General features: G+C 36.3%; 3 protein-coding genes across 7 annotated transcripts; 2 read left to right on the forward strand and 1 right to left on the reverse strand.

The window, feature by feature from the left end:
• Positions 1-533: 533 nt before the first annotated feature.
• Positions 534-2,899, forward strand: LOC110766344 (V-type proton ATPase subunit F). Of its 2 annotated transcripts, none has more exons than XM_021969661.2 (5): positions 534-693; positions 1,321-1,399; positions 1,491-1,572; positions 2,202-2,284; positions 2,492-2,899. In XM_021969661.2, exons 2-5 carry the CDS (start codon positions 1,337-1,339, stop codon positions 2,654-2,656), a joined length of 393 nt encoding a protein of 130 aa, XP_021825353.1. In that variant the 5' UTR covers positions 534-693; positions 1,321-1,336; the 3' UTR covers positions 2,657-2,899. The 2 variants fall into 2 exon arrangements, with proteins under 2 accessions (XP_021825353.1, XP_088109054.1); XM_088252928.1 differs by having other exon boundaries at positions 551-806.
• Positions 2,900-4,842: 1,943 nt separating this feature from the next.
• Positions 4,843-6,959, forward strand: MCD1 (multiple chloroplast division site 1). Of its 3 annotated transcripts, none has more exons than XM_021969651.2 (5): positions 4,843-5,125; positions 5,206-5,490; positions 5,663-5,829; positions 5,962-6,328; positions 6,428-6,959. In XM_021969651.2, the coding sequence occupies exons 1-5, from the start codon at positions 5,087-5,089 to the stop codon at positions 6,626-6,628; spliced, it is 1,059 nt and encodes a 352-aa protein (XP_021825343.1). In that variant the 5' UTR covers positions 4,843-5,086; the 3' UTR covers positions 6,629-6,959. The 3 variants fall into 3 exon arrangements, with proteins under 3 accessions (XP_021825343.1, XP_021825345.1, XP_021825348.1); XM_021969653.2 differs by having other exon boundaries at positions 5,227-5,490; XM_021969656.2 differs by having other exon boundaries at positions 6,409-6,603.
• Positions 6,960-7,261: 302 nt separating this feature from the next.
• TMT1 (tonoplast monosaccharide transporter1) lies at positions 7,262-12,650 on the reverse strand. 2 transcript variants are annotated; one of them, XM_021969650.2, is made up of 6 exons: positions 12,023-12,650; positions 11,607-11,728; positions 10,785-11,345; positions 8,954-9,888; positions 8,377-8,564; positions 7,262-7,877 (listed from the first exon to the last, which is right to left on the reverse strand). In XM_021969650.2, the coding sequence occupies exons 2-6, from the start codon at positions 11,683-11,685 to the stop codon at positions 7,433-7,435; spliced, it is 2,208 nt and encodes a 735-aa protein (XP_021825342.1). In that variant the 5' UTR covers positions 11,686-11,728; positions 12,023-12,650; the 3' UTR covers positions 7,262-7,432. The 2 variants fall into 2 exon arrangements, with proteins under 2 accessions (XP_021825342.1, XP_021825341.1); XM_021969649.2 differs by having other exon boundaries at positions 11,893-12,032.
• Between the last annotated feature and the right edge of the window lie 731 nt (positions 12,651-13,381).

Below are 13,381 nucleotides of genomic sequence, written 5' to 3' on the forward strand. Positions count from 1 at the left end.
TTTATTATTATATAGAATTGATAGTCTAAACTACAACACGCTACCAACGAAGGGCATATTTGGGACTGCTTCTCTAAGAAGCACTTTTAGAAGCGCTTATATTATAAAGATGTTGAAATTTTTCTAAGAAATCGAAGTACTTTTAGTGTTTCCTAAAGAAACATATGATAGGTTCTTCTCCGAAAAGCATTTCTATGTCCTATGCGAATTTCTAAACTTTTCTATCAAATGCTCTTAGAAGGGCCTTTGGTTGTCTGAAAGCACTTTTAACCCTTTTAGAAGTACTCCCAAACGAGCTGAATTGTTTTGGAGTTTTAATTTTTGTTTTATAAATTTAATTTTCATCTTTATAATTGTTTAATAAATTATCAATTTTCTATCAATTTTTTCCTTGAGGTAGAGACCACTTTAGCATAAAAAATGAGACTCACATAACTTACAGGAGTTTGTATATACTTTTGTAAATTATCGATTTAGGGATTATTTGTGATTTGCTGAAAGAAAATTTGGATATATATATTTTTGTTTCGAAATAAAATTTGGGTTTGTATGCTAGTTATATACAGTTGTACTATACAGGAGAAAATAGGTACAACTTTATCCTTTCCTCGCATCTTCCACACTATCGACCCGATCTCTCTTCTTCTCCCTCCCTCTCTCATACACCTCACGGCCCGCCTGAATTTATCTCAGGTAATCTCTTAGCCACCAAATTTATTTACGCTATCGTTTTACATCTGGTGTTGTTTCAGTTTGGATTATATCTGCCTGAGATCGTGGCTTCCATAATTTCGCAGTTGAGAGAGGTTGTTTTGTTTTTTCTTTTTCTTTCCAGATTTGTTAGCTTTTCGTTTGACACCAATGAACAAAAAATCTATTGATTCCATGTTTTTAGGTTTATGTGTTTTGATATGATTTTTGGTTGGATTTCTAAAATCGCCTTCTCAGTGCTAGATTTGGTCATTTGTTAATACATATATATGCGTTGTGCTGACCCAGTTTAGGTTTTACCATTATTAACGTCCTAAAATTCGAGTGATTGAAACTCAACTCAGCCGAACTTAAGTTGTTGATTGGTAAAAGGCTTTTTGTATCTATGAATCCAATCACACTTAAACTTTGAGGTCTAAATTTTTGTTTCTTTTTTATTTCAGCAACCAAAAGGCATAGAATAATGGTTTTTGTACCAGTTAAATTGTAGTAGGCACAAATGACAAGTATATTGATGGGCTCTAGTTCTGTACATTGTAAATTATACTGTTTAATGTAGTCAGTGAGAACACATATTTGTCCTGATAGTTTGTTTTCTCCTTGATGTAGTGGATATCAACTTAGAATGGCTGGCAGAGCTCATATCCCCACTAAGAGCTCAGCACTCATTGCCATGATTGCTGATGAGGTATGGATAATGTTGTTCTGTAATTCTTTTGGTTGAAATAGTTGTTGCAGTCTTGATTTGTCTTCCTGATGAGATGATTGTTATTATGTAGGACACTGTAACTGGATTTTTGCTGGCTGGAGTGGGTAACGTTGACTTGCGGAGAAAGACAAATTATCTTATTGTTGATTCAAGTACGTTTTGAGCTTTTTTGATGCTTGAACTTTGGAACTTCATCCATACTGGTAATCTGTTTCTATATGTTTGTATGCATAGGTCATCAGGTGGACTAAAATGCCAATTATGGTATATGATTAGTAATCTATTTGTAAGAATATTTTACGAACTAATCCAGTGGGTAAATGAAATAGGGGGGCCTGGGAAGGGGAAAGGAAACTACAAACTTCTAGGAGATGTATTCTAGGTAAAAGACTATTATCTTTTTGTTGAGAAGTTGCTCTATTGTAAGTATTGTTGCAGTTTATCGATGGTATAAGTTTTCGTTTTCTTGTTTATCAAAGAAAAGCAAGCAAATTAGGCTACAATTCATTAGTGAAGAAAGGTATAATATTTACATTTTGGTCAGTTAAATTTGGTCTGCTGTGACAGTCCTTTGAAGTTCCCTTAAATTTAACGAGTATCACAACACTTTAAATTAAACAACTTGGTCCCTTAAATGAAAAGTTTAGTTTCTTTTCTGTTTTTGGTGTGAAAAACTTAGCTATGAATTCAAATTAATACTTGAAGCAAGGTTCAGTCTCTGGTGTTTTTTTTTTTTTGTTTTTTTTGTCTAATAGTATTTGTTTTCTGGTTTTCTGCTCAGAAACAACAGTGAAAGCAATTGAAGATGCATTCAAAGAGTTTACAACAAAGGAGGATATTGCAATTGTCTTGATCAGCCAATATGTAAGTTCTTTCTCATACGTTGAAGTTCTTCAACTGTTATGATTAGAGGACTTTTCTGGTCCGCAAGGCAATATCCTTATTGCCGTCCAAGTGGTTGCAATACATATTAGAATTTATAGCATTCTTTGTGTGCATTCCTTCCAAATTGGTTGTTAGTTGAAGATTATTTGAAAAGGAAATGACCATTTTCTACGCTTTTCTTACCAGGTTGCAAACATGATAAGGTTTCTAGTTGATAGCTACAATAAGCCAATTCCAGCTATTTTGGAAATCCCTTCCAAGGATCATCCCTATGACCCTGCTCATGATTCAGTTCTTTCAAGAGTGAAGTACCTCTTCTCTAGCGAATCTGTGGCATCAGGAAGGCGTTGATCATCAAGTAGTTTCATGTGTTTTGCTCAATAAGTATTGCATTGCTTTTGATACCATGTATGCTTTTCCCTTTGTTCACACCAACTGCTCTGTTACTGACCCACAGACGGTTGGTATATATGTGTACGTATATTAGTTTCCTTTTGTGCGTAAATTTACAATGCAAATTAAATCTCATGTTATTTAATAGGAATAAATCTCATGTTATTTAATAGGAATAAATCTCATGTCATTGTTGATCTTGATGAGAGTATGGTTTTGTTTATGGAAGCTCTCATATAAGTAGAATTACAGAACAATGTCAGAAAAGTTGACGAGAAACTTTACTCTCTTTTTTTATCAAAACCATTTAATATGCCTTTGTCAAATGATATTTCCTATTATTTCTCAACCTCAAACTTTCACGTTAGTTTTTTGAAGTTTCCTCAACATGTTCCTACCGCAATTTGAGCAACCCAAACAATTAATTTGAGAATTTTTTTTTTGGTTAAATACTTTTTGGGTTACTGAGTTTTACACGAAAATTCAATTTAGTCACAGAGAAAAAAATTTAGCCAAATTGATCACTGTGTTTTCCAAAGTTTACAATTTATAGACATTTCGTTATCTTTCATTAAGTGCAGTTTTTATTTTTATTTTTATTTTTTCAGGAAGCACCTTCAATCTTCTTCCTAAAACTCAACGAATTAGGAAAATCAAAAGGTCAAACCAAATTAAAATGAAATCTACAACTTACCAATATATTTTGGTGCTCTATCACTTTGAAGAAAATAATTGGATGGTGAAAAGCTCGTGCTTTGAAGGTGGAACTTAACGGAAGATAACGAAATGTCTATAAATTGTAAATTTTGGGAAACACAGTGACTAATTTGCCTAAATATTTTTCTCAATGACCCAATTGAATTTTCGTATATAACCGAATGACCAAAAAGTATTTAACCCTTTTTTCTTTTGTCAAAAGGTTCATTTCCTTGAGTTCTAATGAGCAAATAGAATTTGTAACTTGGACGGTCATGATCTGTCAATGGATTGGATTTTGATATGAATTCGATCCAAATCCGGTGTAATTAATAGGAGATGGATTGAACTTCTTAATTCGATAATCCGATTACAATGTGAATTCAATAATCCGATTATAAATGGATCCGGATATGGATTATAGTTTATTTGATCCAATAATAATCCGATCCGACTTAGTATGAAGTCTAATTTAAATTTTGTATGTTTTATATTAGTATTTTATATGTGTAAATGAGTAATTTTAGTTTTATATGCACTAAGAATACGCTTAAAACTAATTTTTATGATAAAATATCAAAATTTGATATAAAAAGCAGATAAATACAAGTGTAAATGAGTAATTTTAGTTTTATATGCACTAAGAATACACTTAAAACTATTTTCTTATGATAAAATATAAAAAAGCAAATAAATACAATAAAAGAACGAGGCTACTAATGAAATTTTGATTTTTTGTACCTCTCAAAATAAATCCAATAATAATATGATCCGATCCGAATTCGATAATCTGAATGCGATCTGAATCCGATAATTTAATTATAAATGAATTTGGATTTGAATTGAGGTATATTCGATTCGAATCCGATCAGTTTACATGACTCTCAAACCTGTCCAACCCACCATGCCATTCTCTAACTATTTCTAATTGTAGTTCTTTCAATAGACCAAAATTTAATCTCGTTCAAACGCTTAACCACTAGCTCAAGCCTAATACACGATATATTTCATAATTCAAACAATTCATTTTTCATGTAATAATTCGAAGATCATTCCTACAAAGTTATTCCTACAAAGTTTTATCCAAATCAAAAATCATATAGCCAGTTGGTATTATTGTGAACAATTTTTTATTTATCGAAATTATTGTGTTTGTCTTTTTATTTGGTAACTGTTAGATAACTAAATGTTTTTTTATTCGAGTGAATTTTTCGTAGAGATCATCATTGATTCGATGATGATCTAAGAAATAAATTATGTGATTAGAGCCACATTAACTCACTAATTAGTGTTCTTGAGCAATTACGCGAATGATGTGTATTGTGATTCTCCAAATAAAGAGAAAAAGAACTCACAAATTCACTATTTTTTTTTAAAATTAGATCCTCACCGTCCGTTTGATCCAACAGGCAGTAAATCTCCTCCGCATCTTCTTCTTGTTTTTTTTTTTCCTAACTCAGCTTAGAATCGAATATCAAAGTGATTATCTCATTCCCAATTTCTGACGTCGATGAACTCACAAATTCAAAGTGCACTACTTTGTCAGTGATTACTAACAAGTTCCCTGTTCTTTGAGCCCTACAATTACAAAAGGCACATAATTCCTTCACACAAACGGTAACATCTTCAAAACCCTAAGCCCTAATTCGTTCTCAGGTATGAAATTGAAGCACTCAATCATCCTCTAATCTAATGGCTTCCATTTCGACTCTCCAAGTCCTTCCCTTTCCGGTATGTTTCTGAAGCTTTTTCAATCATTGCAATAAATAATTACTATTAGTTCTATTCACTGATTTGATTCTGAATCATAGCTCTCACATTTGGTCTCAAAGCATCGAACCCCTTCCCTCCTGCTGAAGCTTAGACCCGAATTCGGGTCAAGAAATGGTGAGCTCAGCTGGGCTGGACGATTAATATCCAGTCAGAGGTTTCTATTGAGAGCCATTGACGGCTCGGTTAGCTCCTCTGCTGGCCAAGACCACAGTCTCCGTAATGATGGGGTAGTGAAGAGTAAGAACAAAAATGGTATAAATCTCAAAGACCCTGTTGGCAAATTGCACGGAATTATCAGCTCCTTCTCTCCCGTCGTCTTCTCGGTAAGATTTTCATTTTTAATATTGGGGTTTCTGTGATGGAAATGTTGGAAAAAGTACTGGGTTTCTTTTTCCAGGTTTATTTTCAGTGTCTGTACATTGGCTGGTTTATATATTTGCAATTTGCAACTGGGTTTAACTTTTTTTCTTCTTCTTTTTTTCGAATAATAATCAGATGCGGCAAAGAGAGGGATCCAATTTGGCAATTGGTTTATGTATTGCGGCTGCATTTTTGGTCATTGCTTTGAGAGTGTATGCGGTGAGGAAATCAAAGTACAATCGTCCTGGCTCTGTTGCTGATCTCGTTAGACGTGGCCAGCTTAGATCTGATAGAAGAGGCATGTATGATTCCGACCCTTTTTCTCGTTGTCTTTGTGTAGAATTGTTTAGGGCATAAGTTTGAAAACTTTCAAAAATTCTAAGTGTTTACTTACGTTTTGCCCTTTGCAAATGTTCGGTGCCCGTATTTCACAGTTCCCAGCCTCTCAAGTATGATGACCCATTCAATAATCCATTGGTTAAGGTTGGTAAAGGCAATTCAACTGTAGAGATGTGTGGAAAGGTTTATCGCCTAGCCCCAGTTACCCTTACAAAAGAGCAGCAAGCTGTCCATCAGAAAAGGAGATCACGGGCTTACCAGTGGAAGAGACCGACAATATTCCTAAAGGAAGGGGAATCAATACCTCCTGATGTTGACCCTGATACGGTTAGGTGGATTCCTGCCAATCATCCCTTTGCAACCACTGCCGGTGACATTGATGAAGACTTAGCACAAAACAATGTGTATCAGAAACATGGTGTTCCCTTTCGAATTCAAGCTGAGCATGAAGCACTGCAGAGGGTAAGCACTTGTAATACATTGCAGTTGTGAATAGAAAGGGAAAAAACCTTGCAATGATGTTCTACTTTAACAATTTCTAGCGGTTTTTATTTTTTGTAGGAGCAAAAGCTGAACAGGCTAGTGATGGACTCTAGCAATGATAGTGATTTTGTGAAAGCATTCAAGTCAGGTCCCAAGTCACCTGAGCACGGAGAAGAAAGCCCCATCAATAATCAAGCTGGTAACTCCAACCCGCCGTTGTCAGAATGTGGCCCAAATTCCTTTGGAATTATGTCGCCCGCTGAGGAAACACATGATTGAATTTAATCGTTGCTTCTATTTCTATCATTGTGGATCATCAAATTACTCAACGAGGACAACTGGGACTCCGAGTTTTACTTAGCAGGTCCAGATATCGTATTGAATTGCAACCTTAAGTTTTGAAATATGATGTAGCTACTTGAGATATCCGGTTTAAAAAGTTCAGGTTGGGCTGTATATAGAGTCATGTAGTTCCATATCTTAAATATACTGTTTGTAGATGACAATTTAATACTCCAGAATGGTGTACCCCTTACTTTATCTGATATTTTTTTTTTTACTGATTTCAGTTCTTGATTAGACTGAAATTCAGTTAGTAGTTATCGTTAAACTGAATCGAACACCTGCTTGTTGATGTTATTTACCCTGATAGTCAATGACCTTGATAAAGAGGATGGTTCTGATGGCCAGGATCAAGAGGAAACATAGACTTGAAATTAAGCAGAAGTGCAAGAAGCTAAGTGGAGTGGCAGCATCTATGTAAGAGAAATTTTATGCTTTCATGGCAAAACGAGTGACGAGAGGTTTCAGAGGGCCATGTAGATTCCTTAACTTGAAATTTATTTATTTGAATGCTTTATTTAAATAAGGACATGGGTGTAGGATGTCCCCATAGTCAATGAATCAACCATCTCTGCTAAGCTTTTTAGTATTATCTCCAAATAATCTACGTTATCATACACAATCAAAATTGAAGAATGAAGCAGTTTGAATATAAAATGCAGTACAATGAGCAAAATCCCCGTACAGAAGATGGGAGGACGCCACAAACTGCGGAACTAGCAAACCGATCAAAGCTTCCAATTACTCACTCTTGGCGGCGGCGACTTGTCTTGCACCAACAGCAAAGAATTCAGTAATGACTTCAAGGGGCATGCCTTTGGTTTCTGGAACCTTCAAGAAGATAAATATAAAAGAAATGACACAAACCACAGCATAAATACCAAAGACACCAGCTAGGCCTATTGAATCAAGCAGCACAGGTAGTGAGTAGGTGACGATAATGTCCCCAATCCAGTACACCATGGCGCAGATGGCAATGCAGAGGCCACGTACCCTTGTCGGAAAGATCTCCGAGCAGAGGATATTTGGAATTGGCCCATAGGCCATGACAAAGCAGCAGAAATAGATGATAACACAAATGGTTGATAACGCCGCATGAAGAACTGAACCCAAGGTCACAAGGTTGGCAATGATTAAGATGATGAGTGATACTACCAACACAGGAATTGTAGCCAGTAGCAGCGTCCTGCAATAAGGAATGTTTAATTAAGATTTAAACTTAAAGTTCTTCCTCTAAGACAAAAAATAAGCCAGAGTTCCAAATTAAATCTTTAGGACAGTGCACCAAGAAAAAAAAAAGGAATTAAGCCAACAGAAAGAACCTTTTAAGTTATTGAGCTCTTAAGGAGCAAGCCTTAATTTTAGCAGATTGTCAAGAATCATCCGACTGCAAAACTATTACGCTACTTCCTTTCATGAGATAGCCTTAGCCTCACATCTTACAAATGTTTAACATTTTATAAAATAGAAATTAATTCAAGAAGGTTTCATAGGACCACTATCTTAAAACATAAGGCAACTTAATGCAGACTGTCATTTGCTGACAGCCAAACCAGCTTTTCATGTAATGCCACAGCAATTGTTAAAAGTTATAGTTAAAAGATAAGACCTTGGATATGAGCAACCCTAACTGAAGAGTTTCTGGTCAGATTAAAAATAAATAAAAGTACAGAAGAATTAATCACCTTCTACCAGCGATATCCATGAGCTTTATGGCTATGGCTATACAAGGAAGCATCAACAAAGTTGTGAATGCACTTATGAGGAAGGATGAAGACGTTGTACTGAGACCCAAGTTTTCAAGAAGAACTTCAACACCTGCCTCTTCAAGAATTTGAGGAGTGTAGTACAGAACCCCATTTATGCCAGAAAACTGCACAATTATTTAAGGAACACTTTAGTTGCCGGTCAAAGAAAAAAATTTAAGGAACACTTCAGTCATTAGTTTCCCCCGAGAACACCAAAAGAGAGATATTCTAACTGAGAAGGGATTAGGAAAATGTCATAAAAAAAATTATAGATTCAGATACAAATGAAGAATAACGCATAACAAAATGGAAGTTTTACGTGCCAGACATTTTTTACATCGCTAGGACTGGCTCAGGAAACATCATGAATCACATCAAATAAACTCGATGATTGTTGTTCTCAGAAAGTTAGCCAGAAAAAAGAATCACATTTTGCCAATCCCAATGAACAAAATGTCAGATAAGATAGAAATGAGAATTTTATAAATTTTTATAAATTATAACTATTTACTACCTGCTGAAGAAGCTGGATTCCGATTCCAACGAACAATGCATGTTTAACCCCTGGTTCAAGCAGAGCAGCCCAGATTGGTCCTTTTGAAGCTGTTTCCGATGGATGAACCATTGCAGGTCCAACTGGATGCTGATCTACAAGCTCCTTCGAATATAGAGCAGGCTGACTGACCAGAGCAGCTGCCTGTATAAACTCACCTTCTGCAGGAACATCACCACCAGGAAGTGACAAAAGGGACCCATGAAGGGAGCCTGGGCCTCCCTCCTGGTGCAAATATACCCTTTTAAATCCTCCTTCCTTCTTTCCATCCCCGCCTTCTTTCTCAGACCACTGCCATGCCAATTGCCAGCCACCACCAATGCCTGTGCTACCAACTGTCTCCCCTGTTCCTTGCATGAGACTGCTGTGCCGCCTCATGCTTAGAACACTGCCATGGGAAGCAGGGGGCACTAAATCCTTTTCCAAACTTGTTGCCTGGCGTGAAATCAATGGACTATGCAGATTGTCATCTGAGTCTCCCCCTGCAGCGTCAGATGCGTAGCCCTCACCTTCTCTCTGCAAGCTCTCTTCATCCCATTGTTCAGTTTTAACCCGAGGATCTGCTGTGCTGAACATGCTCCCAAAATTAGGAAAAAGCATGCTACGGGTACTAGCAGTCTCTGGGAACTTTTCATGGACACTACCAAACAGAGTGACGAGAGGGTCCATTAGAGGCACACCCTGGTTTACCAAGCTTCCTTGGCGAGAGACAAGACTAATAAGGGAACCCTGTCCCGTGACAGGTCTGGCAACCCAGGAAAGGCCTTCCTCAGGTCCATATAACCTAATTTTGTCTTTGTCAGCTGGTTCCTGATCATCAGCGGGGCCTATTATGTACTCTTCTATAGATGTTTCACCCCCAATTCCAAGACCTTCAACCAGCAAAGCCATTTCACCTATAAACCATGATGCATTAGCAAGATTCACATGATAAATTAGTCATAGTTACAACTTACTAAATTAATCTCAAAATCTTGATCAACTTTGCATAATAAAGGGGATTAGTTACACATATTCTGAGCCCATAGATTTACACACATAGAGAAGCTTCTGCATGTCAACATTTCTGCAAATGCTTAATCTAAAATTAGAGTGTACTTGTCAAACCCCTTTGATAATCCAGACCTACTCTAGGACAATACCAACAGGTATATGACATAGTATTGATGTCAAGCAAACACATAACAATCTGAGCATTAATCTCTTTGTAGCATTAATCTCTGTGTAGCATAGAAAGCGAAAATAAAACAGTATGCTGAAGAAACAGATTCATTCAAGAAAAAATGGGATTTGATAAAAAAGAAAAGAAAAGAAGAACAAAGAACCCTTATTTTACTTATGTTATGCATAATAACCAGACCACTGTGTCGCACACTGAATAGAAAAGGTCTAAGAACATAATTCCTCCATAAGTAATGCATTTTCCTACAAGCACTAGTAATAATTTAACCAAATGTCTAAACCACTTTTTTACAAGCGAAAACTATTTCTCTAACTAAGAAAGAACATTAAACTTTAAACTGGAAACCAAAGGAAGTAGAAAAGGCAACTCCGAGTATCTTTTACCCATAACGATAATATGCAGCTTTTTGTCCTAAAATATATTAAATCTTTATCGAGTTCAGCAAATCATGCATGAATTTATGATAAGAATTTTAGCATGCACATTTCAGTGCATGAGACAATGCTTTAAGAGTTGGATCCACTGAAACAAGAGACAGATGATATGCATTTGGGAATCAGGATCTCTACATACAAACATAATATTGCAAGCAAGTAATAAGCAACAAACCAGAAACGTCTTCAGTGCCACGTAACTGCTGGAGAACCCTCTTTGCCTCAAGCATCCTGCCCTTACTCACAAGCCATCGAGGAGATTCAGGCAAGTAAAATACCGTTAATGCAAAATAGAAAATAGAGGGAATGGAAAGAACACCGAGCATCAGTCTCCAGTTTGGTGAGTTCAACAGTGACATCCCAAAAACCATACAATATGATAAAAACATGCCGCCTGAACCAAGGAACTGTGGAAGAGTATTTAATGATCCCCTTATATCTGCTGGGGCAGTTTCAGATATGTAGAGCGGGACGAGAGTAACTGCTAGACCAATTCCAAATCCATCTAATAGCCTTGCTATACATAGTACATAGACATTGGGCGACCAAACCATTACCAAGCCACTCACAAAATAAAGGACTGATGAGGCTATTAACATTGGCTTCCTACCAATCGAATCTGATATGACTCCTGAGCATGTTGTAATAGCTGTTGCGCCAATGAGTGACATGGCCACAACAAGGCCTTCTAGAGAGCTTCCTAAATCGAAATCTTCCGTTATGTAAACAATAGCCCCTGAAATCATAGAAGAAAGAACTAGATATTACTATATTAGCAGAAAATGAGAACCAGGGAAAACATGAAGTTAACAAAACAAATTGGGACAAACTCTGTGATTGAAGTTAGCTAAGCAGATAAAATTCCTGGGAAAATACAAAATTACTTTGAATCCCAATGCACACAGACTGCCAAAACAAGAGTGGAGGAGGCTTGAAATTCTAGTTCAAACATGTCTAAATTTACAACTTTAAAACAAACAGATATAGAAATCTGTACCGGCAATTGTAGCATTATCCCATCCTTGCAGAAGGTTACCAATTGTAGCAGCAATAGCCACCATCACAGCTCCCCTCATCTTTTCACCAATGAATAAATGAGACCCCCAATCTCAAACAAACCTGAAAGGAAAAAAGTACCCACATCACAAAATTAATAAATCATTCCCACTATAGAAAGACCCAGATCTAACTCACTCATAAGTAACCATTCCTCACTGCAAAAGGGCTAATGGGTCTCTGCATCTCCCTGTCCCAGAATACAACAGATCCTTTAGATTGCTTACCTCTTCAGGGGGTCAGGTGAGGCTCGGCACAGAGAGTTTGCTAAATGTAAGTTAATATGGAGCACCCACAACTGAATTTAATAAAAAGGGAACCCTTGGGAGAGAGAGAGAGAGAGAGAGAGAGAGTAACCTTGGACAACAAGAGAGCTCAGCTCACTGTAACCTCTGCTTCCAAAGCAACAACGTAAATATCTTAAAATGGGTGATGGTTGAGGACTGGCTGGCTGGCTTCTTAGGCAGAATCTTGGTATACAGACAAATACAGCCTCAAGTTTTACAATTTTACTAATATTATTTGGCAGTTTAAGATCCAGAATCCCTCAAAAACTCAATCGAGATCGAAAGTACGAGAGAGAGAAAGAAACAGAGAGAGAGAGAGAGAGAGAGGTTTAAGCAGCTTTTGCCAACAACCCTTCAACATCCGTCAACTGTAGTTAAGACTGAACCACTTCACTTCTCACTCACTCACAACTGAGTTTCAGTTCGGATAACTCGGAATTCTCAGATACTTGAATTTGGAACAGACCCGGATAGAAGTAGAGATGAAAATGGTTTTGAATAAATTCCCAAGAATTCATGCTCTGCAACTGCGAGTGGGGCTGGGAGTGAAAGGTTAGGTAGTAATTAATTAAATAAGAAAATTAACGGAAATAAAAAATATAAAAAAACCAGGAGAGTGCAAGCAAGAGAGCTGGACAGTGGAACCTACTAATCTCTGGAGCTCAATTCCAAACGGTCCAAACCGTATTTGCCATGCTAGAATAGACTGGTTCTTATTTTCTTTCTTTCTTTTTCTATTTGTTTTTTCTTTTAAATTATGCTTCTTTTGTTTTCATGTCAATGATTGAAACTGCCAATTTCTTAACTTGTCTTGTTCTGTGATTTATTTTTATTTTTATTTTGTCCAATTAAAATTCACCATTGCTTTTGCTTGCATAATATAACCAGATATTTTCTTTGTTTCCCAATTCCGATTTTTCTCTTTCCCTCTGATTTTCACCTTTTCATAGTAGCTACCTTTTCTCCGCTTTTGTGGATGCAGAAATCAGTCAGCACACGCAGCAAAGAAAACGAACATTTTTATTATTATTACTATTTTGTCGGAAACTTTGAAGGGAATATAAAAAGACAAAGCAACATAAAATTCGTATCGGAGAATCTCCCTACATTATTAATAACGAAAATAAAAACTAAAAATAGAGAGCTAAAATCACAACATACCACGAATTCTGTAAATCCTGTCTCGATTCTCACGAGTGATTTTTGCTTAATGAAATTTGCTAATTAAGTTCAAAATGATATTGAAAAATAGAATAATATAAATTTTTGATAAAATAGAATAGGGTTAAATACATTTTTGGTCATTGGGTTTTACATGAAAATTTAATTTGGTCAATGAGAATTTTTTTTAGCCAAATTGGTCACTATGTTTCCTAAAGTTCATAATTTATAGACATTTTGTTATCTTCCGTTAAGTGCAATTTTTAGT

The sequence above is a fragment of the Prunus avium genome, chromosome 5 (genome assembly GCF_965620075.1).
Source record: "Prunus avium chromosome 5, drPruAviu1.hap1.1, whole genome shotgun sequence".
NCBI lineage: Eukaryota > Viridiplantae > Streptophyta > Magnoliopsida > Rosales > Rosaceae > Prunus > Prunus avium.